Source organism: Gymnoscopelus microlampas, assembly GCF_963454915.1.
Source record: "Gymnoscopelus microlampas genome assembly, chromosome: 3".
In the NCBI taxonomy this organism is placed as follows: Eukaryota; Metazoa; Chordata; class Actinopteri; order Myctophiformes; family Myctophidae; genus Gymnoscopelus; species Gymnoscopelus microlampas.
The window spans coordinates 14,487,244-14,514,714 of NC_139940.1; the positions used below are offsets into that span (position 1 = coordinate 14,487,244).

Sequence of the window (27,471 nt, forward strand, 5' to 3'; positions counted from 1 at the left end):
GAGGCATTCATTTAGGTGTGAGTGTGTGTGTGTATTGACTGTGAATAATAATTTGTGCGTTTATGAGCATGTACTGTAACTGTGTGTGTGTGTGTGTGTGTGTGTGTATAGTATATCCTCTGGCATGCTGTCTCTCTACATTCCCGCCAAGGTAGCAATAACACTTAAACAGCACCTCCTCTAACCCCATCCTTCCCTTTCCCTCTCGTACTGCTATTTTATTGGCTTTATTCCTCCAACCCAGTCTTTCCGTGTCTGGTTTCCGCCCTGTGGATACAGTCACTGACCTTAATCACTTCCCCATAACTGCGTACATGCGAACCGTCTCAGCTTTGATGTCAATCAGCTTTCATTCTCTCTGCACATGACCCTGAAAGACATACTGTATGTATGTCTTTGCCCTGTTATGCAACACACCTGAAATGACTGCGCTCACTACAGAAAATTGCACACTCGAGGTACCTCCTCCTAAAGCTATTACCTCCTGTTTGTTCATGGTGATCAATAAGCCTGATTGACATCTAACGTCTGGAGTAGTCAATTATCACCCAGCCAGGCAAACACTCAGTAACAACACATTAACCCGGACTGAGCACTGATTTGTTGGCTCTGTAATCCAGTTGTTCTTGTTGGGCCAGTTGCAAAGGGCAGGGGTGCAGGTGAGAGAGAGTTAGGGAGAGCGAGAGAGAAGAGAGCGAGTGGGAGGGGACAGACGGAAAGAGAGAGGAAAACTGGCAGAAACCAAAGATGACTGCGTGAAACAACATGGATCTAACCAAGCCCAGGTGAAATGTTATTTATTCATTATAAACCTATGTATTAATGTAGAGCAAGAGACAGTGATTTATATTTGTGATGTTTTGCCTTAAGTTACAGTATGTCTTCACTTGTTGATCCACATGTTGGTGTTGTTATACTGCTCTGTGGGACTGTATTGGATTGTGATTGGCTCAATTTATATATTATTAATGAAATGAAACTAGAATCTACAGATTTGTCTTTTTCAGTCAGATAGTCGGAAAGAGTCGAGGAGTTAGAATTCCTATGTTATCTAAGTTCAGACATGTCCGGTGTTACAGTGAGATATTTCTATTCACTGAGAGTCACTTGTGTCAGTGTGCTTTGGAGCCTGGCAGTTTAGAGTTATTGTAATAGCAGGAATGGTTGGAATATAGCCTACAGCAGTGGTTCTCACTGTACAATCAGGAAAGCCCCGGGGGTCTTGATGGCCGGGGTTTCAGGGGGAAATGATTGATAGTTATTTTATTTTTTTAAATAATTATTATGGTTACATATACAGTAAATACAACTAGAGAGCATACAAGAATGGCTATTTTGATCAAAGTTTCACTGTTATCTCTATACTTACCGTACATAGACGGTAAAGGATTTCTGGAGCAAATGACAGACTATATCGGACCAATTCATGTCGAACAAAATAAATGCTCTTAGATTGGGATTTTTTTTTTAGTATCAAATGGGAGTCCATGGTCTAATGCATATCAAATTGGCGGTCCTTGACATTTAAAAAAAAATGTCTGTGTATGGGTGTGTGTGCATTTGTGGGCAGTGCTGGGCACGTAAATGCATGCATGTTGATACAGTTGCATTATTGATGAAGTTCCACACAGCCTGTTTATATGAATCTACAGAATCAGAGCCACAAAAACGGTGTAGGCCCTATGGCCTATATCAGTGGTTTTCAACCTTTTTCGCGTCAAGGACCCCCAAATTGACAAATATTAGCCCAGGGACCCCCATTTGAAAAGATATGCCAGGGACTCAACCATTTAGATTTCTTGGGGGTCCCAATCTACACTGTATCACCATCATCAGTGTTCATTTAACTCTGAGAGTGTACAAATGGAAATGGACCCGTTAGGGTCCATTTGGTTCCATTTGTACACTCAGAGTTACAGACATATAAGGGTCAATTTGGTTGCTAACTATCAATTTGGCTGGGGACCCCCTGGAACCCCCTCAAGGACCACTGGTGGTCCCCGGACCACTGGTTGAAAACCCCTGGCCTATATCACTTACTTAGACTGGCCGAATAGTTTGTACACTACAGCTTTTTATTTATGCTTCTGTGAATGGAAATGGAAATGGTCAGAAATTAGGCTTTAATCAGAATCAGAATCAACTGTATTGTCACATCATAGGTTTACAGGTGTAAATAAGTGGGTGACATGAGCACGCTCCATCATTTTGTAGTTTTCCATGAGAAGGGAGAGGATAGACATACAGTAGAAACAGATCAAATAATCAAAAGATATACAGTACATAATATAATACAGATATGTAGGAGCAGGTTTGTACATGTTAAAACGTTCACACAGTCTTTCTCCGCATAGATTAGCTTGTACGAACAATAATTAGCTGATGTATTTGGACTTGATTCTTGCTGTGGAGATGGGCAGTAGCTAGCATCATAGCAGGAATACTTCATCAAAATAAGTCATAAAGACCTAAATCACATCATCCCCTCTAATGCTTCTGTCTCCACAGTGCTGTCTTCTTAAATACCATGCCATACATATCTTTCAAATGATCATTAAGTGTTTCCTGAGAATCACATACATTCCTCTGTGTAACCAAACGCTTCAGTCGGACATTGTGATGCTACTGTTTGGTATGCAGGAACTGATGAGAAGGCCATACTGTGCGGCCTCTCAGGGTGCTGTGAGCCTGTGACGTCCTATAACATGCAACTATCAGTGTCATATTCACTGTTTTGTAAACTCTGGTCGATGCTGTCACCTCTATGCTATTATGTCACTGTCAGTCTTGGTTGTCACTGTTGGGTTTGTAATGACATACACAACATGGAAGTATCTGATTATAAAAAATAGGTACTGTAACTTTAATTAATTTTAGTAGTACAGAAAGAAAATCCATTCATATAAGTACAATCACATTACAGATACGTATGTACTGTATGAAAAAGTAGAATATTATTTGTTGGAGCATATCACTGAAATTGAGACCAGCGATATGATTAGCCTATATAGGACATTTTAGACATCTTAGAATATTGATTTATTGCACTGGGGCAAGAAGTGGCACATGATAAAATCTGTCCCGGCGTATTAGTTTGTAAATAATTTATATTATCTGACTGACAGTCCCACATAGGCTATAATGTCCAAATTGAGAGTATAGAGAGCATATTATTATGCTTTTATCCATTTTGAGAGTAAATGACAGGCACATGAATTGGGCAGCTCTTTCCATTCTTCTTTGAATTCTCTATTTTCACTGTCAACTTTCCTGTTAGACTTTTGGATGAAAACGTTATCTTGCGTATATACCCCCCCCCCCCCCCCCCCCCCAAATATATGTATTTTCACATGCCTTAATGCAGGGGCTCTCAAATGTTTTTGACTTAAGTACCCCATTTCCAAGATTTCCAAGTACCCCCCCCCCCTTCCCCTTTCTCTGACTACAACTAGCAGATTCTATGAATGAATGATAGAATAACATTACAAAATAAGAAATGGAGTGAAAGAGTTGTAATTAGTGCCTCCTGAGCAGATTTATTTTAAACTGTGGCCATAACATTAAGTCCAGTGTTTATGTCAATTTATGTCAACAAATAAGTTTAATATTTTATTGGCAGGATCACATAAAGTCTGTCAATATTGTATCATTAAACATTACAATAAATGACATCTTTCACTTTCTTTCACGTACCCTCTATAGTACCACCATGTACCTCCAGGGGTACACATACCCCTATTTGAGAAACACTGCCTTAATGCACTGTCTCTCTCCGAAGAGACCTTGAACAATCAAAGAGCTCCTGTTCTGTGAAAGAGCTCTTGTTTATCTCTATTCAAAAGGGAGTATGACTGTCTGTCTGCAGATAAAATAGTCTTCTTTTTCCCCCCACTTTTTAATCAACTAAATGTCCTCACATTCAAGGATTTGGCCTTCACACAATTATAGTTTGTAAAGTATGATTACACACACAGTATGCCATTATACCACACAAATCTTTATTTATCTTTATTCATTACTTTGCTTTAAACCCCATTAAAACCGGGATCTGTGTGATTTTAGATTTTAGCTATACAGTTTAGCAACATAAGTTTTTCAAAAAACTCTTAGGATTTAGAACGGTGGTTCTCAAAAATAACAGATATACAAGCTCACAGCGAGTCACTTTGTACCGGCGAGCTTGCACATCTGCTATTTTTGAAAAATCTTGAAACTGTTTGAAAGACTTTGAATAATGTTGCTTTTTTTTTACACAAATCTTCTCTTCTTCTGGGGGTCCCTGGCACAAAATCTTTTCAGATGTGGGGTCCGCGGCCAAATACATATCATTTTGGGGGTCCTTGGCACGAAAATGTTTGAGAACCACTGCTTTAAATAATGTTGGATAGGCCTCCTGACTGCATGGTGTGTAGTCCTACAAGATGGATGGCATCTCTATAAAAGAATCACCAGTCCACACTGACATGATGACTCATGATTCTCATGCACCACTCACTCACACGCAGTGATGTGTGAGCGAGTGGTGCATGTTTTTCCACTATTGCGCCACACACACACACACACACACACACACACACACACACACACACACACACACACACACACACACACACACACACACACTAAAAGTGAACCGTGCATATACAATCATAACCTACTTACTTCCCCAATTTGGTTTCTTCTGCTTTGAAAGGATTGTGCTTTGCATTTCCTTCCTGTTCCATATTCATCTGTTCACCATACTACTGTATTTTGTAGGAAGATTTTGAAAATAACTTCCTCACCTCAAATTGAAGGATATTAAATAAAATCCTACAATGTCTCTCAGTCTGCCGCTGGTCACACATTTAAAAGCAGCAATGTTGACTTTACTTCAGCTTATGTTCTATTACTTGTATACAACAGTTTGTATAGGCCTACATTTTTTTTCATTTAAACACTGAAATATCAAGTTTTGATGAGTTATTTCAGCTCTCTATACTGTATATACAGTATATTATACCTGTATAATTATGCTAGTCTAAGCAACTCTTAGCTCTCCACAAATCATATTGAATGAAGACCATGTTGCTTGAACAGGCCAACAACCAAACCTCTCTCTGACTGTTACTCGGGTCAAAGTTCAAGTTCAAGTGTTTATTTATCAAATCATGTAAAATATAGCCAGTAGTCATCGATGCAGAAATGTTTGGGAATCTATACGGTTTCCTCAACAGTGCAAAGGTTGAAAGCTGGAGTTTAAAATAAGTCCAAAAGATAAAGACCAAAAGTATAGGCTCTCTGTCAATGGGTTCAAATGGATAAACAGAAAGTGGCATGTTGACATCACTATGAATGCCAGGTGTACTGTATAAAGTGGCTGCAGTAATAGCTTGTACTGTAAAAATACAACACAGAGGGATTATCGGTGGAATGTTCCCTTTATAACTTCCTATTCTCTTATTAGGCAATGAGTAACCCTGTGTGTTTATCCTCTTCAGCCTCTCCTATAGAGCGCCATATGTAAACAATGGCGGGGAAAATGAAACGGCAGTGGATGAACCAGGAGTGCCTTGGAGAGACGCATGGGAGGGAGAGAGACAGAGAGAAACAGAAACCAAAGAGACAGAGCCTCATGCAAACGGCACAGCTCCGCCTGCAGAGACTCTCATCCACCGCAAGGGGTCAGCAGACAAACACAGGTTCAATACTTTGGGCTACCAGGCAAGTTGTGTGTGTGTGTGTGTGTGTGTGTGTGTGTGTGTGTGTGTGTGTGTGTGTGTGTGTGTGTGTGAGAGACGTGTAGGGCAGCAACTCCTGAAAGCGACACTGACTGACAGCTTAGTACAGCAACAATGATATGAAACTTTTATATAACACTGGAGCAGATTGACAGCCTTGAGCAGCAACAATTCCATGAAACATTTATGTAACTGACTAACAAAAGCTGTGCGTGCATATGCATGTGTGTGTGTCAGCATGCATCAATTATACGTACTGTACTGATCTATTGTTCGCCACTTATCAGTTCCATTTGTAGCTAATGGGACTTAAGTGCCTTATCTAGCTGCCATCAGTATTTGTCCTTCAAAAGGTTTTTGGGATGTGTGCAACTTCTTTTGATCTTGCCTGTATGCGTGCACATTCCAGAGGCGTACAAGGCAGAAGGTGGTGACAGATATTGCCACTGTGAGCAAGGCAGCATCTGTGGGAGTCAAACCCAGAGCCGCACTGAGGCAGGTCCTGTTCAACCAGGGAGTGTCGGAGAAGAACCCTACGCCTGAGGTACTGTTCACATGACGTCTTACACAGTCTGAATGCACACTGACTGACACAGCACAACTATCTGAACACACACTGACTGACACAACACAACTATATGAACACACAGTGACTGACACAACACAACTATCTGAACACATAGTGACTGACACAACTATTATCTGAATACATACCTACTGACTGACACAACACAATCTGAACACATAGTGACTGACACAGCTTCTACAGTATCTGAATACATACTGACTTGACACATGACTATCATCTCAATACATGCTGACTGACACACAACACAATCTGACAGTGACTGACTCACAAATACTATATGAACACATACTGACACACAGCTACTATATGAACACATACTGACACACAACTACTATGAACACATACTGACACACAACTACTATATGAACACATACTGACTGACACACAACTTTTATCTGAATAAATACTGAATGACAAAACTAAAACTATACAGCTCACACAACGACTGTCTTGGCTTTACTGAAAAATAGACATACACAGAAAAATCTTTTAGTTCTAATTTAACTTTGAAAGAACTAGAACTAGAATTACAGTAGAGTGACATTCATACTGAGGATACTGTATGATGTTTTCCCCCCTTCGTTATGTTGTTAACTAATTTGTTATTCTCTCTGCATTCTTCCCTCCTTCTTTCGCCATCCTGCTTTTCCGTTTCCTTCATTCTCTCTCTGTCTTTCTTTCATTCTGTTGCTCCCTTGTTCTCTGTAGGTAATAGTTGAGCCCTGTTTGGTTGCTACTGGGCATGCTATGGTATAATTTGACTTGTCATTTCTTGTTTCCCCTCTCTCTTCTCTCTGTGTCTCTCTCCACCCATCAGGACCGGGGTCAGTTGGACTTGTTGAAGCAGTCACTGCAGGCCTTCCCCGTGCCGGTCGATCTGAGGTGGAGATGGGAAGAGAAGCTTCTTGGAACCAAGCTGGAGAAAGGCTGGACTGAACTCGTGCACTCCCATTCGGTACGGCACGGCTACCAGACCCTATAGAGCAGTGGTTCTCAAACGTTTTCATGTCAAGGACCCCCAAAATGATCGGACCCCATCTCAAATATTTTGTTCCAGAGACCCCCAGAGGCAAAGATTTGAGTTACAAATGTTAAAAATAAATATTCAAAGGTTGGCACAAATGTTCAAAAATAGCAGATCTACAAGCTCATAGCGCGGCACTCAGTGCCGCACTATAAGCTTCTATATCTGCTATTTTTGAATAGCCAAAGTATAAAAGGTTAAAGTGGTTAAAATGATTGTGATGCTATATTAACACATTTTGCTGGGGACCCCTTGGAACCCCCCCACGGACTTCAGAACCAATGCTATAGAGCCCCCCACACCATTATGTATTAATGTATTCATTAAGCACTGTATCGGTGCGTACTTGGAATACTTTTACATTAGTTAAACCACATGTTAATCAGTGTTGATTTCGTTGACTAAAACTATGACGAAAAATGTGTTGCGCTCTGAGAATAGCAGATCTACAAGCTCACAACGCGTCACACTGCGACGCGTTGTGAGCTTGTAGATCGGCTATTTTCAGCATGCAACCAACTGTAAAATCCGCCATTACGACGCCATCAAGGCACCACCAAAATACATTTTAATCGACTAAATCAACTGTAGATTTAGTCAACTAAAATCTTATCATATTTAGTCAACTAAAACTAGACAAAAACTAAAACATTTCAAATGACTAAAATATGACTAAAACTGAATGAAGTTTTATTCAAAAGACAATGACTAAAACTAAATCAAAATTTGCTGTCAAAATCAACACTGATGTTAATGCAGTGTAATAACAATGATACATTACAGAATTGCCAATTTCAGTTCCATTTCTTAATTATACCATTCTTGTTTCATGCATCACAGCACTTTCTAATATGCCTTAACCACTACATCAATACTATTCAGGTGAAATGCCTTGTCTGTCTGTGAGTTTTGTGTTTCTGTAAGCATGATTGTCCTCTTCTCTTCTTATGGCCAGACAATGTCTAAGATGCAGAGACACCAGCAGGAGGCGCTATGGGAGTTTCTCCATACGGAGCTCACCTACATCAACAAGCTCACTGTCATCAAAGATGTAAGAATACAGTCATTCAGTGCCCGACCACACTGCATCCTATATTACATTGTGTGGAAAGTAGTTTTTACTTGAACAGTACAGTTTTTGTCTCTTTCAGCTGGTTATTGCCGCCCTGGTCAACTTGCATCAGCATGGATTTCTCCTGGAGGTCAGTATGCAGGAGCACGCAGGAGCTCTGCTTTGTTCTAGATCTAGAAGACTGTTGTCCCAAAATATGGACAGGGAATAACATCAACATGGACAAATTACCTATTAAACACATTAAGATACAGAATTAAATAAACAAGACAGGGCCTAATAACAGCGTGGTTGTGCATCTCAAACTTAATGTGAGCAGTGCCAGTCTGTGAAATCACTAATTTGATGTCAGTCGTCTCCACCAATTGGGCAAAGGTTTCAGCCTGATTCGACCACCATTCACTTTGAGTATAAAAAGAAAGAAAAAAGGAAATTCACAGTTTGTGAAAAATATTCAGGAATTTACTTCCTTGGCAGCATGATTGCTGGTGTTAGTTGACAATAAAGTGATTCTTCTTCTTATAGCCATACACATCAGCCCAACATAAATTCTGCAGGCTATACTTTCCACTGCTCTACATACCGCTTACATTCTAAAACACTGAGAACATCCGTTGTGACCAAGCACACAGATAGCAGTGGAACATTGAGCTCAAGAACAATAACATCAACAGTCATTTTAATTTAAATTTTCCACTGAGAATGCGGAAACTGTCACCCAAAGTTAGAGAGTACAGTAGTACATCATTACATTTTTAGTTTCCTTTTCTGTTCTTCTGTCAGGTGACACCTGAGCTGCTCTTCTCCAACCTCCCCTCCATTCTCAGTGCCCATCGCCTATTCTGGCAGGAAGTGATGTATCCCATGTTAAGGGAAGTTCGGAGGACTGGGAAACCCTTTGACCCCCTGAGGTTAGAAGCTGGGTGTCTGCAGGTAACAGTTAGTTGTTATAAGTTATAGAATAGAATAGAATAGAATGCAAGTAACAGTTAGTTGTTAAAAGTTATGAATAGAATGGAATAGAATAAAATATACCCCTCTTCCTTCCTAATCTCACCTATACAAAACCATGGGTGTCTGCAGGTGACAACTGGCTATTAGATATTATTACTAGAATACTGTAGAATAGAACATGTTATTTAGTCTCACCTGTCCTGCACAAAACATGTTATTCTATTAGAAGTTGGGTGTCTGCAAGTAAGATGTTGTCCTAGAGTAGAGTGTCCTTTGTATTTATCCTCACCTGCACAAATTATTATTAAAGTCTTTGTTCTGTTGTCTGGTTTATCATTTCATTTATATGTTTCCTTGAAACTAAACTAAACTAAACTAAACTTCCCATCATTTTATCTGCTTCTGTACACAATACTTTTCAATTCTTCCTCTGCTTTTCCTCTAGTTCCACAAACGTTTCTCTTCCTACTTGCCATATTGTTGGGAGGAGGAGGACACTCTAGAGTTTACACGAAGAGAGATGGATACCAAACCTCACTTCTTTACATACGTCCAGGTAACAATACATACACTCAACCTGCATGCATTGACATATACAGTACACATACACACAAAGAAAAATATTATTCAACTTTATGTGCATGAGTCCAGACAATACTTAATACTGCATGATGACACAGGCCTTAACCACATTATGCTCCACAGCCATGAACAAAGGACGATGTCTAACCCATGGTGTTATTGTTGTTTATGATGTGGTTTTGCGCTTTTCTCATAACGTGTCGGTTATCAGTCAGTCCCAGAAGGACACACCAACATCACACCAACATCCTCTCAAAATGACTCAGCCTGCTCTGGTAACTGTAAGGCGTTATTTCTGTAACATCGGCAAGAATTTATGCACTGACAGTTTATTGACAGAAAGTGTGAGGCAAGCATCCGTGCAATACTTTCTTTGAATCGCTGGAACAGGCTGTATCTAGACTTCATCTTTCTATCATCTGAATTTATGATGAGAAAGGGCCACTGGCAAGCTTGTGAATCATTAACTGAAGTATATTGTCTAGTATATAAAAAATGTAGTCTAGCACCTAATGGTGATGTCACTTTGACAACCAGGAACAATTATCTTTTGTTTTAACTGCTGTCACAGGTGTAACAGAACAGGTGTCATTGTCATTCTTTCAAAATATATTTTTGAATTGTGGATTTCATTTGCAATGCATGAATGACTGACTGACTGACTGACTGAATGCATCTGTATCTAAGGTAGCCACTGACAACCAGATCTGACTTCAGGGTTTCTCTGGACGTATGCTTATGTCATTGTCTTTAGTGGGTGGAGACACACCCTCAGTGTGAGCGGATGCGTCTGGGAGACATGCAGGCCAAGCCCCACCAGAGGATCACCAAGTACCCCCTGCTGTTGAAGGCTGTGCTCAAAACCACCCAGGACCTACATGTACAACATTCAATACGACACATGGTGAGAAGCTACAATTTCAAGAGGGAAGGGGTGGCATAGTGGCTAGGTGTCCTGGGTTCGAACCCAACTGCATGGGGCCTTTCTCTGTGTTGTTGTATGTTCTCCATATGGGTTTCCTGCCACACCTAATTACATACAGTAAATGTTAGGGACATACTGAATACCTGCCAGGGCCCTTGAGCAAGGCATTATCCTTTGATCTGGAGCTGGTCCCCTGCTCAGTAGCTCCCCACTTCTCCAGTTAGGACGGGTTAAGGCCAAAGGGCAGAGAACAGGTACTGTGCAAATGTAGTCTGCAAATAAAATTAATAAACAATGTAAAGTTGGATCAATCTGTAGTTCCCAAAGGTTTAAGAGTTTTCTGAAGACTGACAACACCTCTTCTTGACAACACGTCTTCCTTTGTCTGTCCTCCAGTTGTCCAGTGTTAATGTTTTTTTGGAGAGCATCAACGACTACATGAGGCTGAAAGACGAGGAGCTGGCTCTGTCTATTTCTGCCCAGAGAGTGGAGGGATATGTGGTGGAAGGGATAAATGAGGAAATTGACAAGGTAAATTTCATGGAGTCCATCCCACCTTGTTCTTTGTGGGATGGAGGGGTGAGAACATGAGAGGAGCATTGATGGGATCCGGTGTTAAGGTAATGGCTTAATTTATACTTCATCCCATGAATATTTGGACAAGTGTCCTTTGACATATTTTCAACTGAAACTGAAATCATATTGATGACGTCAGTCTTACCCAAACATGGTGGGACGGCGGGATGGTGGATCTGAGATTATAAAATATTCACACACACAAAGAATTCACGATAGGTAAAAAATAAATATTTACTTCTTTGGCCTGCTAGTCAGGGGATATTAAAAAAGTCTTGGAATAAATTCCTTACCAAAAGAAATCTTCACCAATGTGTTTGCAAAGGTGTCTAGTAACACATCTCACAAAGACTGAAATTCAGTATCCCTAGGAGAATTTTTGACAGCTCCTTAAAGTTGGGGTACCCACCATAACTTTGGTTAAAAAAAAATCCCCTCAAAAAATCAAAATTTAATTCTGTTTTAAGTAGCATGTGAGGTGTCAAACTAGGGTGTATTTATGATTCTGAATCCATTGCAATCATTTGTTTTGCACCAAAACCACTCCTTGGGCTAAAAACGTCCCAATCTCAATGGGCTTTTTACACAAAAAGTATACATGGCTATGGCCGTTTTTAGCCCAAGGAGTGGTTTTGGTGCAAAACAAATGATTGCAATGGATTCAGAATCATAAAAACACCTTAGTTTGACCCCTCACATGCTACTTAAAACAGAATTAAATTTGGATTTTTTTGGGGGATTTTTCTTTAACCAAGGTTATGGTGGGTACCCCAACTTTAAGGAGCTGTCAAAAATTCTCCTAGGGATACTGAATTTCAGTCTTTGTGAGATGTGTTACTAGACACCTTTACAAACACATTGGTGAAGATTTTTTTTGGTAAGGAATTTATTCCAAGATTGGAAAATATTCTGCTAATATCCCCTGACTATGCTGGCAGTGTGCACAAGACATTTGGCAGCGATCGGCTTAGTGGTTTGTAATATTAGCCGTGCACACACACACACACACACACACACACACACACACACACACACACACACACACACATTGATGTCATTATCATTATCAATGAAAATTGACCATCATTTCCATCATTCCACAGCATGTCCGAGAGGTTTGTCAGTTTGACTTAACGTGCCCAATGAAAGGAGTGGATCCCGGGATTGTACGCAAACTGCTTCTGGAGGAAAACCTAAAGGTCCGCGTTAGGAAGGACAGTAAGGTGTGTACTCAATTACTAGTTAAATGTTTGATTGATAGATTAGATAAACATTCAGAAATGTTTATGTCTTATAAAAGATAACTGCACCTAAAATGAAATTTTAGGTGAAGTTTTTCCCAGATCAGATAACTTAAGTAACGATTACTGCTGTTGCTGTTTCTATATACTGTTCTATCTATTCAGTATGAATTAAGACCTTAAATCTCTTTAATATGTCTGTGTTTACTCTGTCATGGCGTAATGTAGCTGGAGGTGGTGGTGGCTCTACTCTTCTCAGATGTCCTCCTGATAACCAAAGTTCAGAAGAAGGCGGAGAGGCTGAAGGTAGTGCGTCCCCCATTGGCCTTGGACAGAAGTCATTGTTCAGCGCTCAGAGACGGCAGTAAGTATGAACCTCTTTTATTTCACCTTTCATCCTGGGGGCGGCTCAATGATTACAGATTATTCTTTCACAAAACCACTCTGCTCCACACTACATGAATGCATACTGTGTGAAAACACATTGTAGTCAAGTGTTGAGGCGCTATATAAATGCACCATTTACCATTTATCTTGAACATCCAGGAACTGACATCAGTCCTATAATCCTGAGCACATACATTTTTCAACCTTTCTCCTCCACCTCCTCGTTTTGTTCTCTCAGGTTCCTTTGTTCTCGTGGAAGTCAGTGAACTTGGCTGTGCCATGAATGTCTACATATTCTCTACAGCCTCACCAGAGAGCTGCCCCACGTGGGTTTCCACCATTCACCAGGCACAGGTTACCACAGACAATTCTTACCCTCATCCCTGATGGGACAGCAATCCAATTGTTTTTATTTGGCAATCACTATTGTGGCAGTATTGTCGCTCAATTCAGAAATTCCCAACTTGAAAATATTTAATTAATTATGTCAAACGAACACATTAATAGAAAACAAAATTAAAGAGCGGACATGGGTGAGCTATTAATTAAAGATTAATTGAAGTCTGTGTACTGTACATTTTATTGTGAGTCTTGTTAATTGACAGGAGACGCTGAAGGGACTCAGAGAGACCGAGAACAACAGACAGATGGACAGCCAGAAACTCCAACAATCTGAGACCATGCTCATTGCGGAAACCAATATAGCACATAAGGATCAAATTAAACACCCACTTAAAAAATCTGGAAATGAAACATTTGTAGATAACCTCATTGAAGAACCAGTTTTTGCCCAATCAGTTAGTGGGATGTTGACATCCAGAGTGACAGAGACAGCGCACCGGCACTCAGACCCGAAGGTCACCAGTAACGGTCCTGGGTTACAGCAACATAAGTTCAGTGGCACTCAACGCAAATCAGCGCATGCAAGCTTTGCCCGTCGGGCCCTCAAAAAAAGACAAGAAATGGAAGGCAGGGAATGGATAGAAATGGGGTTGAGAGGAGATCAACAATGGGAGCAAGAGGAGTTTGTGGTTGAATTTCGGGGGATTAAAGAGCGGAAGGCGACCTGGAACCACAACAGACAATCAGCATCTGAGTTGAGCAATGGCGTTCTGCCTACAGACGAGGCAAAGCCTTTCAGAAGCAAACCCAGTGGACCGCACTCTCTATTGATTGGTGGAGTGTACCCTGATGTAGACTACCCAATGCCCCAGTCTGTCACTTCACTTCCTCCTTACAGAGAGCACCAAACACTGAGTTCTATGCGGACGTCTGAGTTTCAAGGGTTCCCCGCAGGAGCAGGAGGGAGGTCATTGCGGAGGCATTCAGAGTCACGGCCAGTGTACCAGGAGCCCAGGAGAGACTCTTGGCACGGCCATTCTGCAGAAGAGGGTCCCCCGTCGGACTCATGGAGCTTCTCGAGCAAGCTGAGGTCTCCTAGATTACGGCGGAGGAGACCAATCAGCAGCCATCATGGTGCTCCTCCTCAGATGTCCAGCCAGCAGCAGTTGAGAGGGTCAGGAGCAGCCGTCTGGTCTGCTCATGCCAACTCTTCCTCCAACTCTGACTCGGATTGCAACCACAAGCTCAAGGGACACTCGGTTTCTTCCTCTAGACAGAACACAGACTCCCACCTGGTGCTCAAGCTGGGATCCTTGAAGCAGCTGAACCACAGGGTGCTGTGGGACGCGATTGGTGATAGGGTTTCCCCAGACCTTCAAAACCTTTCTGAGCCTGAGCAGCCCAATGACGTGCCTGAGCAAAACTCACAAACAAGGAGGCCCAAATTAAAGGCGCAGAGGAGCGCCTCCATTCCCGACCTGGTCACTCACGGTGGACAGGGACTTCGTCATGAGTCTCGTAAGAGCAGTCTGCCAAGAATGGACGCCCCTCCTTATCCTGCTCTAGGTTTGAATCCACGAGCACGCACCTCCACTCTGGTGGGCCTTCTGGAACGAGCCAAGGAGAGGGGCCAAACAAACGGGAAACTGCATGCCAACGTCAAAACATGGAATCGGCCTCCTTCCCCTTCTTTCTCCACCACTCCGTCACAGTCACCCAGTGAAGGAGACCGGGATACAGAGTGGGAGGAGGTGGAGGTCATGAGATGCAGAGCTCCTACCGTGAGTAAAGGATGGAGGGAGCAGCTGGTGGACGGAGATGAAGATGAGAAGAGGAGCAGGTAAGGATGAGAAGCTGATCTTTTTTTTTTGGAAGGCAGATTCTATTCTATTCTATTGTAAAGAAAAAATCACACCCAGTGTGAAGTGGGCGGTGTGTGGTCATCACAACATGACTCACTTTAAAAAAAGGATAAATAACTTTTTTTAAAGTCCATACTGCTATTCATAGGGCTGCACATGTGTCATGTGTTTCGCTAGCCAATCACAGTCCTGAATTTGCAAAGTCAGCCAATCACATTACAGTTAGTGGTGATGACACTAGCTGTAATGTGATTGGCTGATATGAAAAAAGTAACGATTTGCATTAACAATGGAAGGGTTAGGGGGTACACAATTTTTTTGGTCGGTGTCCAAAACTCACTTATAGGGGGCGGCTACACCGCCCCAAAAATCACACCCTGTGTGAAGGTAGCGGCGCCTTTCATACATTATGTCATCGATGTGCTAAAAACAATATATTCATGACATCATAGTCTATATTCTATATTCATGACATCATAGTGATGTCATGAATAGTCCCCTTGCCTGACAAATCAGAACCTTGACGGGCCTGACCAATCAGAACCTTGACGGGCCTGACCAATCAGAACCTTGACGGGCCTGACCAATCAGAACGTTGACGGACCTGACCAATCAGAACCTCGACGGGCCTGACCAATCAGAACGTTGACGGACCTGACCAATCAGAACCTCGACGGGCCTGACCAATCAGAACGTTGACGGACCTGACCAATCAGAACCTTGGCGGGCCTGACCAATCAGAATGTTGACAGACCTGACCAATCAGAACGTTGACGGAAAAGCCAGGTATAGAGCAGGACCGCTCTATACTATGTATAGAGCGGCGCCAGCGCCGCTAAAAACGTACCTAGAAGGAGACTTTAGCCAAATGAATAATAAAATGAAATTACTAAATATTTCTAGATATTAGAAATATTTACGTTGACAGACCTGACCAATCAGAACGTTGACGGAAAAGCCAGGTATAGAGCAGGACGGCGCCAGCGCCGCTAAAAATATGAATATGAATTTAGTAGATAATGGTACGTCTGTGTATGCATTTATTTTTGGTGGAACAAAATGGTTATCAGCTGTAAAATCTTGTCGTTTGCAATAAGTTATGAGTGGGTGGACAGACAATGGCTATCAAGTTATGATTGAATGGAAACTAAATGGTATCTATCTACGCTGTTTGGTGGCACTGCCTACTTATCGGCCTATGTAATCTGATTCTCGATTTGAATCTTAATACAGAATGAGCCACGCAATGGAATTAGAATGAAATACAAGAAGGTCCACCCCAAACATATTTTTAAATATTGCTCAGGTTTGGATTTTTATTTCACAGTACATCATGAAGTGAATAACTGTGGATCACAAACATTATATTGGATTTTAGTTAGTTAAATATTTTTATAATACTTTTTGCAACTCCAATCCCTATAATTAATATCAAAAACTTGTTTTGCCAACACTTAATGTAAATGTAACTGATTGATACAGATATGTTCTGGATAGACAGCTCAACCTTTTGTTGCACTTTTTTGATATTTAAGACATGGGTTTAAAATTAGGTTTATAAAAATAAATACGGCCAAGTGCATGGGCAACATTTTGCTATGTTCAAAGAATTAAGCAAAGCTGTATGACATGATATCCATAGCATGAGGTCACATAAATGAGGAACATAACAATTCTAATAATAAGTAAAATAATGAATGTGATCAAATCGGATTATGATTGTTATATTTAAGTACAGTGCAGTATGTGCATGTTTTGATCACTGAGACCGATGTAATTGTTCTGGCAAGAACTAAGAAGGCAAGGCAAGTTTATTTGTATAGAACATTTCAACAATGCAATTCAAGTGATATACTCAAAACATTAAAAGCAACTGTGCCAAAGAAACACATTTATACAAGGTCATTTAAATATAATAAATAAATAGTTATTAAAATGTAATCGTATAGAAAATAGACATACTGTAAAGGCAGCCAGTGTAAAGATATGAGAACTGGAGTGATATAATCCACTTTCCTATTAAGGACAAGAGCAACAGCGTTCTGAATCAACTGCAGGTGTCTGATAGATTTCTTTAGGGAGACCTGTAAAGACACTAATGAAGATAAATACATGGACAAAGTCCTTTAATCCTTGATATTATTTATATTCTTAAGGTGATAGTAGGCTGACTTTGTAATTGTCTTATTGTGGATGTTGAAATTCAGGTCTGTCTGAGTCCATGCTTTTAAGATTGCCGATTGAAGCTGAGCACAGATTTTTTTATTGTTCTTCCCTGCCTCCAAAAATAATGACTTCAGTTTTGTCTTGAATTGAGGAACATATTGGCACATCCAAGTAGCACAAAACATCATATTGCATATAGTTTATTGTGACTCCTTCCCTTAAATATTAAATACATAGAGATCAGTATTTATTCTCTGTCTCACTTTCCTTATGATTATTTCCTTTTCAAATCTCTTGAAGAATCTTGTTTCAGTACAGGTTTACATAGTAAAACATCCTGTGAACGTTTAGATTCTGTATTTCAATTGTCTTTGCTTGTCAGTCTTTTTTTATCTTGCGTTTATATGTTCAAAACTTGACTAAAGGCTGATGCACACCTAAAACATATTAATGACAGGTGCATAGGACAAAAGCAAAAACAAAAATATCCTGCGCACTGCCTGAAACTTCTAAATATTACAAAACAACGTTTTGGTCCCTGTAAGATCTAAGGACTGAAACGTTGCTTTGAAAGAAAGATTATTTATTTTGCACGTTTCATTCAGAGAGTATGCAGGATCGTTCCCCTTTTGCCTTTATAAATCGTCTCTGTCGGGTGGAAACCTCATATGTCCAAAACAGTTACTTTTCAGGATTCAAATTCAAAAGTAGAAGATCTACAAGCTCAAAACAAGTCGCTTCGGGCCATGTTTCGAGCTTGTAGATCTGCTGCTTTTGTGTCACGCTGTAGTATGATCAAGTAGGGCGTTAATTTAAAAAAAAACACAGAAAGTTAGAATATGGAGATCAGAGGTTTGTCTGTCTGCTCGACAGCGACAATATATTCAACCAATGTATGAATAAGTATATTTCATTCCCATGTCCCTCCTTCTGTAGCTCTGTCTTTGCGGACGGCGTTAATGTGGACTGGTCAGGGTGGTGCTTCGATGATGAAGAGGTCATGGATCACCTGAACCCCGGGGATTACACCATCGGAGGAGGTGAGGGGCTGTTGGAGGGCATCAGCAGAAGTCTGACCGCATGGGACATGAAGAGATTCACAGAGCAAGAGGAAGGAGAGTGTAGCCAAGTCTAGTTCTGATGAGGCAACAGAGACAAAGGGGAACTCTCTCGTACAAGGGCACTAACCTGCATGAGAGTGTAAAAATTAGGATTTTACCTGTGGGACTCAGCTAGTGCACCCACAGTCAGTGATGGAAGAAGTACTCACATTTTGTACTTAAGTAAAAGTATCAATACTCCAATGTAGAAATACTCTGTTTACAAGTGAAAGTCCGGAATTCAAAATTGACTTGAGTAAAAGTACAAAAGTATTGGTATCAAAATGTACTTTAAGTACCAAAAGTAGAAAGTACTCATTATGCAGAATGTCCCGTTTCACAAGTTCAAAATGTATACAAATCTTTTGAAAATAGCAGATCTACAAGCTCACAATGCATTGTGAGCTTGTCATTTGGAAATACGTCATACGGAAATAAGTCATACGGAAATATGTCATTTAGAAATACTACTGACATTTGGAAATACTCCAGTAAAGTAAAAATACCTCAAAATTGCACTTAAGTACAGTACTTGAGTAGGCCTACACGTACTTAGTTACTTTACACCACTGCCCACAGTGGATTCAAGTGTGTGTTCCGAGATACACGCTGTCATGCAACTGATGAAGTCCCAAGACAGTTAAGTTATAAGTCTTACACTGTGCCAAAGTTCAATCTGTGAGCTTGATTTATAGTACTCCTCTGACCAGGTTTAACCTGCCTCATTTCCAGATGCATATTGTCGCTGTCGGGCAGAAACCTCTTATCTCCATATAGTTGAACTTTTTGTGTTTTTTTCGTAAATTAATGCCCTACTTGATCATACTACAGCAGTGGTTTTCAACCTTTTTCATATCAAGGTCTGTTATTTATTCACCATTTGAGCCGCGGACCACCGTTTGATGAGATTCAGACTCTCAGACCCGAAACTTTGAATATTTTGTTATCGTTGGATACGATTTCGTCCACAATTCCATGCTGTATTGATGTTGGTACCATAGGTAGCGATAACAGGCAAAGGTTGATCAAAATAACAATTATTTAATTAAGTAATGCAGATGTTTAACAATAATTTAACTCTTGAGAGCGTAAAATGGAGGTTTCATTTTACATCTCAAGAGTTAAAGATCTCTAAGGGTCCATTTGGTTACCAACTCTCCATCATATAGCTGGGGACCATCTGGAACCCCCTGAAGGAGGAACATTTTTGGACATATGAGGTTTCCACCCGACAGAGACCATATACTGTACAGTGCATATACTCTGAGCATAAAGGGAGCACAGATCTTTGCAACTATTCTGAGATTTGAAGTAATTCAATGTTGACAGTAAACAGCCTAGGCTGCTTCTGCATAAGGATCTCCAATTCCAAATATGCTAACACTTTCTCTGTAAATATGCATCACTATGTCAAATAATGTAACATATTATTTTTTAAACTTTTTTTTATTAAATGCCAATATGCTTAGCCAATGACTTGTGTAAATATCATGAGCTTATTCAGTTTTTATTTATAATATGAATAATAATTTCACTTTTGTCTTATTCATTTCACTTAGAGATTCCAGGTTGTATATTATGTATATAATGAAAAACAGCTTTAATGAACATATATATATATTTTTTATTATCATCTTATTCTCAAGAAATATAGCCTACTACAGGCTATACAGAAATACACATACATGGCTGGAAGAAAAAAGGTTACATTGAAATGAATATTACAGTATACACAAAATGTCAGATACTGTATATTCTTTCTAAATACAGGAGCATGCATATTGCTACAAATGTCTGCTGGGCATGTTTACAATTTATACAAATATGTACTGTACATCTATAAAGGTTATTGCAGGCAATACGAGTCTAGGTTCTCTTTATTCAACAGTGTTGTGACATTTGGCGGCAACAGTTGAGATGCTGTGGTGTTTAACTTGGTTCCGTTCTTTCTCTTCTCTTTCATTTGAGATCGAGTGAACAATAGACTCCAGCGCAGGGTATTGCAAGATCCTTTTCTTCTGCACAGAAAAAGACATGGATTAAATTATTAACAGGCAAAATTGAGCACACACTCTAGCTTGAATGCATTGATGGCAATTTTATGCACTGAAACCCCACACAGACAGTATACAAAATGTAGATGTAATTGTATTCCAATCTCATTATTTTATTTTTCTCAAAACAAGTGGGGAAATCTGCCAAAGACAGAAGATACTGTTCTTCCAAAGCATCTTGAAAGAAAGAGCGTATTTTTTCTTATTTCACAATATTGTAACAATCTACAAACTACATTAAAAAGATACATTACCCCCCCCCCCCCCCCCACACACACACACAGATTTAAAAACATTTACCAAAATGAAATTACATTTTTTTAAACGTATAGTATAGTACATATATTATTACATATAATTTAGAATAAACTAACCCGTTGGTGGTTCTTGAACATCTGTAACAGGACCAGCAGCAGTACCATGAGAAGGACGCTAAGAAGGATTATAGTGCCGGTGTCCTTGTTGGATACTCCTGTCTCACTGGGCCTGGCCCCAGTCAGACCGCCTGGGGAGCACACAGAGACAGAGAGATTTGTTTAGACTTTATTCGGTTGTTTTTTATACAGGAAAAACTGACTGAGCATGGGCTTCCTTAGTAGCAACATTATGTTTGGCACCACTGTCCCATATTCTCGCAGTGCAGTACAACCACTACATTCTACTGTCTTTCCCAGTGGGGCAGGTGTTTACCATTTGTAGATTGTCCATATGGGCTATTACTGCCCCAGATAAAGGCTCAAAGTGTAATTCTACATGAAAATATAACCGTGATTGCCTTTGCATGCATTTGTAAATGAATACACCAAATAGCTGGTGTGTATGCTGAGTAAATTATTCTGAAATGGCAGCAGTGGCTAGAGAGGGCAAACATTCCATCAACAGCCATAGGCTCTTTTCGATGTGTCCTTGAGCAAAACACAAAGAACAACCTTTCTCTCACTTAATCAATATGTGTAAGCTTACTTGTCTGTTGAACGTGGTATGTTACTGTTCCCAGCAGGACTTTTTTCCTGTAGAAACGACAGATCCATTCCCCAGAATCCTCTTGTGTCGCTCTGTGGATTTGTATAACCTTCCCCTGTACAGAGGAGTTCACTGACTGAGTGCCGTAACTGAGGGTCATGTGGGCCCACTCATAGTCAGTGACCTCGCTAGGATCACTAAGGTGACAGGTCAATGTCTCGGAGCCTGGTCTGGCTGATGGAGTGTTGCTCTCAACTGAAAGGAGAACAAGAAAATGCATTGTGGTTATTGAGTGATGGAATGGAGCTAATCGTGTAAAGAAAGAAAATGCACTGTGAGGTCATTGATAGACTGGATTATTGCTCACTGTGAGCAATAATTAATTACTTATTTTCTATCCATTACACACCCCATAAAGCCTTGAATACATTAGCATATTTCCGCTGGTCATCAAATTATTGGCTTAGGAATGCGACAAAAAACAAAAAATCTCCATGAATTCAAGCCTTCATGGGGTGTGTAAATAGTTTCAGTCATTTTTTTGGGGAACTGCTCCTTTTAAGGTGTTTCTATTTCATTTGGCGATATATAGACGACACATTATAAGTAAGCTCATAATGTTGCCACTACATATGTACCCATAAACAAAAATTTGACTCATAAGCATAGTAGGGAACATCCTTTTTAAAATGGTTCTATATTGAACCATTAGAGGTGCCTAAACTAAGCTTAAGAACCAGTTCAACAGATACTTTGTATGACAGTGGTGCTTATATAGCACCTCAACCATCCTGAAGAATCGCTGAAGAACCAACACTTTTGTCTGCACACAGTAGGAAACACCCATAGACTCACCTTTAGCAACTACAAGCTGTAGTGTTCTAGTCAACCTCTGTCCTTGTATTGTCCCAGAACATCTGTAGGTGCCTCCATCCTCCAAGCCCACCTCCAACAGCGTAGCGGACCTGTCCCAGGGGTCCAGGGAGGGCATGCGTGACAGGGTAGACGTGGGCGAAGGGGGGCTGGAGGGAGCAACGGTTTTTCCTTGCTCGTTCAGTTTCTCCCAGGTTGGGTCCGAGGGTATCAAACCAGGGGCAAAAACACAGGGGAGGGAGGCTACCGAACCCACTGCTGCGTACACCTTGGTGCTGTCATTGGATGGCTGGGTGATTCCTATGAGAGCAAGGTGACGAAGGATAGAAAAGAGACTATAAGTAGTCATCTCACCCACTCTTCTTAGCGCTTTTCTGCATTCTTGGACGTAACACTTTCACCTTTCATAGTCTAGAAGCACAGATATTTGTCAGAGCACCATTAGTTCTGACCTGTGTACTCATTACTGGTTAGTGGTGGTTTTGGAGATCTATGATTTTAACGTATTTCTTTGGCCGTAAATTACTCAACACGTCAGCTAAATGCAGAAGATCCAAGGCCTGATTTATACTTAGTTATTATGCGCCAGTGTAGTGCACCTAAAGTAGAAAGCTCACGTTGTGAGCTTTTAGATCTGCTATTTTAGGCGAGTGACACAACGTGCAACTAAGTATTAATTATGACTAAAACATGAAGTTCATGTGTGATCATGCCCTCACCTCTCACAGACACACACTGTGTCGCTTGTCCTCCCTTCCCCTGGTAGTCTACAACACATGTCCACCGTCCCGTCAGCCTCTGAGAGGCCCTGCCGCTCCAGGCGCTGTTGGAGTCCAGGTCGTCATGTGGGTTGAAGGTCTCCTTCATCCCATTTTCATTGACAGGTGTATACGGCTTATCATCCAGCTTCCAACGGATCATGGCCCCTTTAGGCCAAGGGTTCACCTTACAGCTGACTGAGATGTTATCTCCTTCAAGTGGAGCCGATGGCGAGATGGACACTGTGACACATACAGGCAAGAGTGAGATTATTATTATTATTTCTATTATTATTATGACTTGTACTGCATCACTGATGGGGAGTGTAAGTGATTGAATTGCATATAATAATTTATTTTACAATTTACAATTACAATTTAGGCATTTAGCAGACGCTCTTTACCCCGAGCGACTCACAGTAAGCCAGGTAAACACACACATCAAATGCAGAGAGACAGTGTAGTGCAAAGAAAATTGTTGGCATAGTAATATTGGCCATGTCATTGTTGTCAAATAAGCTTGAGCTTGTAATTTTTGCATTTTGGAGGGGTGGGGGGTGTTAACAGCCATATTGCAAAAGGGTGGCTGAAGCCAGAGGCTATAGCTATTTGGGAGGCCTTGGTATAGAAACATTTAGGAACCACTGATCTAACATGTCATAATAAAACCACGTTTTTTGTCTTGCTATGCATGTCTACAAGGAGTCTCTCACCTTTGATGACCCTTAGTATGACCGTGTTCTGAACGTGTGTCACTCTGTCGTCCACTGTGCAGGTATACACCCCTCCATCCTCCTCCGTTATGTCTTTAATACGCAGGCTGTGCAACCCTTTGACCGTGTCTGAATGGAAGCACCGTGTCTGCCGGGTCTCCAGACTGTAACAGGCTTGGCCCCAGGTCTCCAGACCGTTCTGCCCCTTCCTCCAAACTGTGCTGTGGGAAGGTGAGTGGAGAATGTGGGAGATGTTCAAAGCGCTACAGTGCAGTGCTTTTACTTTCATGATTATGGATAGATAAGATAGAATGGACCGTGATTCTGAGGGAAAGATTAAGCGATGGAGCTGGGATGGTAAAGCGAAAGAATGTGGCAGGTGGATTGTTTAGTTTAGTTTGGAAAAACTAGCCTGTGACATTGAAAGAACATCAAGGGATTTATAAAAATAAAAAATAAAATGAAACGTCTCATCTCCAAACAAACTTAAAGCAGCACTATGTAACTTCCCTATTCTACCCCGGATTTGAACCTGGCTTCCTGCTTAAAGGGCTAGACCACTTTGTTAGAGGTTTGGGTTGTGTATTTACCTTGCCATGGTGTAACTCCAAAGGTGGACAACAAATCAAAAATGATTGCTCCATTGATTAGAAATTGATAATTCAAAATATGTTCCTCATTGACTTACATTGTACGGTGAAACAGCTCTCAAAGTCACTCTTTTAGCACATAAACGAACACAAACAAAGCTGATTCAGAGAATATAGAACATCACCAAACCCAGTACTGTTTGTTTTTTTAATAAAAATGTCAACTTCCTGTTGATTTTACTATTTGAAGATCCGGATCCGGATCCGCGGATCCAGTCCGGGTTTTCTTTTAAATAAAAATAGCAAAATCAACAGGAAGCTAACATTTTTATTAAAAAAAAAAACAGTACTGGGTTTGGTGATGTTCTATATTGTCTGAGTCAACTTTGTTTCCGTCCATTTACGTGCTAAAAGAGTGACTTTGAGAGCTGTTTCACCGTACAATGTAAGTCAATGAGGAGCATATTTTGAATTATCAATTTCCAATCAATGGAGCAATTATTTTTGATTTCTTGTCCACCTTTGGAGTTACATAATGGCAAGGTAACTACACAACCCAAACCTCTAACAAAGTGGTCTTGCCCTTTAAGTGCTGAAATCTTTACCATTGAGCTAATAGAGCCGGCCTGCTTGCTCGGGGGATAAATTGAATCTTGTTGAATTTGTGTCTAGGTGAGACATGACCTTTGACATGATCTACCGTAAATGTCTCAATAGAAGAGTTGGGAGACCAAATACAACCACCCCAATTGTATATGTTATATTGTCAACGTAAACATAGCCACAGGGGTTCCCAAACCTTTCAGGTCATGACCCCCCAAATGATCATATTTGAACTGGGGACACCCCACTCTGACAAGCACTTGGAATTGTAGTTTAATTTAGTTTGACTCGGTTCTTCAGATAAACATAGTGAAAATAGCCGATTTCTTGCGTAACATTTGACAATTTGGCCAATTTGGCATTAAAAAGGTCTTAAAAGTCATTGAATTGTGACTTTAGAAATGTGCAGATACCATGTATACACTTATACTGTATGTTGGTTTGTTTACTGTTGGGTGAGAAAACAATGTTGCACATTAAGCTAATCATCTGGGGACCCCCCCAAAATAAATGTATTTTTAGTTATTATTATGTAAAAAATAATAACTCTAAATGACATAATATTAAGATCATCCTACCCTCCATTCTTACTCCAGATGATTAGAGCTGCAGACTGTGCAGAGCGGGACTGTACTGCGGGACGGCTGCACTCACAGGGTAAGTCAACCTGCGAGCCTGACTCCACAAACACCTCCATGTCCTCACACATAACACCTGGGGAAACACACACATGCACACACAAACTCTATTGTGTTAGAAAAACCTACCAGAGAATATACCATAACTAAATTTAATTAAATTAGATTAGATTTTTCAAATCTGAATTCACTCAATGTAGAATTTGTGAGAAAAACAATGTATAAATACTATATTAAAAATAATATAATAATACGAAAAAGTAATTTTCCTACAGTGTATATGTACCTGATAGCAGGGTCATTCCGCACCAGATGAGATATCTCCACAACATCTTGTTCTCTTTCAGTTGTATTAGGCTGTACATTTGAATCTGTTGTCGAACTTGTCCTACAATTAAACGTCTAATATCTTACTTTGACCTGATCCTCTATTGAAATCACGCTCTCTGTACCATGTTCTTGATAACAATTCTTTCTGTTTTTGTTTGATGTACTCTGTGTGGGTTTTGTGTGCCTGAGCTCAGTTTTATATAGTCGTGGGGGAGGAGGGTAGTGGTAGTCCCCACGTGACTTACATCTACTGTATGGTGCGGTCTCACTGACTGACGCAACATGGAAACTACAAGACAGACAGGTAACAAGGGAGAAAGACCCACACACCCTACCACGGATTCCCCTTTGCCCCACCCCCTCCCCTACCCCTTTCATTAATCAGTCTTTCAAGACAACATACATGACTAATAAAGATGTCACACTGACAAGCACATGCTCAGTAGAAGTCAAGTTACTATATATTGAAATTCACAGAGTGAATGAGTTTTAAGCAACAACAAAAACATGATTTTCTTTGTGTGCCATGAGAGTAGTTCATCCATTTTATTCAAACTTGAGCAGTGGCTCTGGGGTAGAGCGGCTGGATGGAAGCCGTGAGGTTTCCAGTTCGATCTCGGGCTCCCCCAGAAGAGTTAGTGTCGAAGAGTCCTTGAGCAAGACACTGAACCCCTAATTGCTCCCGATGAGCAGGTTGGTGCCTTGCATGGTTTCCTCCGCCATCGATGTGTGTGTGAATGGGTGAATGTAATGCACAATCTAGGTGAAGCGCTTTGGATAAAGGCGCTATATAAATGCACCATTTATTTACCATTTATTATTGCAACTTCCTAATGTGCAATGCGTCTTCATTTACTTCTGCATTATTTACAGGAAACGCATGCTGTTTCGAAGAGCGGTTTTGGAAATGTGAAGAACAATGCGAAACTATCTTGTCCTGCTTTCCTTGCTGCCAGTCAGCTTTCATTCACAGCTTTCATTGACGTTGATAATAGAATTATAGGCCATTCTGGTAACGGGAGTAGGCCCATGTTGATTTGAAGAAGATTCGTCATGAGGCTGAAACTGATTCATCCTCTCCAGTTTCGCTTCACACATCTTGTTGTCCATTTTCAGAGCACTGTGATTAAAACAGCTCAGCACACCTTGCTGATGTCACATCTAGAGTTCTGACGTTGGCTTCATGGCTAGATTTCTAATCTCCTGTCGGACTGCTTTCATAGAAGACAGTGCCCTTTTGTACGAATCAAACCACATCTTTCTCTGCCCTGCTCTCATTCAGTTACAGAGGCTAAAGCAACTGTAACTGCTTTTGGTTGTTTTTCATAGTCCCTGTCACTGCAAACTCTACCGTTTGGTCTTGTGGAGGGTGTAGGCTAGACCCGTGGTTCTCAAAATGGATTCCAGGG

At 40.7% G+C, this 27,471-nt stretch overlaps 2 protein-coding genes across 3 annotated transcripts; one reads left to right on the forward strand and one right to left on the reverse strand.

Moving 5' to 3' along the window:
• Window positions 1-684: 684 nt before the first annotated feature.
• On the forward strand, window positions 685-20,399 carry plekhg6 (pleckstrin homology domain containing, family G (with RhoGef domain) member 6). Its single transcript, XM_084053590.1, has 15 exons — window positions 685-785; window positions 5,481-5,703; window positions 6,130-6,264; window positions 7,127-7,264; window positions 8,289-8,384; window positions 8,485-8,535; window positions 9,189-9,338; window positions 9,805-9,915; window positions 10,696-10,845; window positions 11,263-11,397; window positions 12,546-12,665; window positions 12,912-13,047; window positions 13,309-13,424; window positions 13,676-15,252; window positions 18,377-20,399. The coding sequence occupies exons 1-15, from the start codon at window positions 766-768 to the stop codon at window positions 18,573-18,575; spliced, it is 3,357 nt and encodes a 1,118-aa protein (XP_083909716.1). The 5' UTR covers window positions 685-765; the 3' UTR covers window positions 18,576-20,399.
• Window positions 18,652-26,210, reverse strand: lag3 (lymphocyte activating 3). 2 transcript variants are annotated; one of them, XM_084053591.1, is made up of 8 exons: window positions 26,019-26,210; window positions 25,673-25,808; window positions 23,902-24,122; window positions 23,150-23,431; window positions 22,413-22,730; window positions 21,558-21,812; window positions 20,969-21,099; window positions 18,652-20,558 (listed from the first exon to the last, which is right to left on the reverse strand). In XM_084053591.1, exons 1-8 carry the CDS (start codon window positions 26,095-26,097, stop codon window positions 20,418-20,420), a joined length of 1,563 nt encoding a protein of 520 aa, XP_083909717.1. In that variant the 5' UTR covers window positions 26,098-26,210; the 3' UTR covers window positions 18,652-20,417. The 2 variants fall into 2 exon arrangements, with proteins under 2 accessions (XP_083909717.1, XP_083909718.1); XM_084053592.1 differs by having other exon boundaries at window positions 26,006-26,210.
• Between the last annotated feature and the right edge of the window lie 1,261 nt (window positions 26,211-27,471).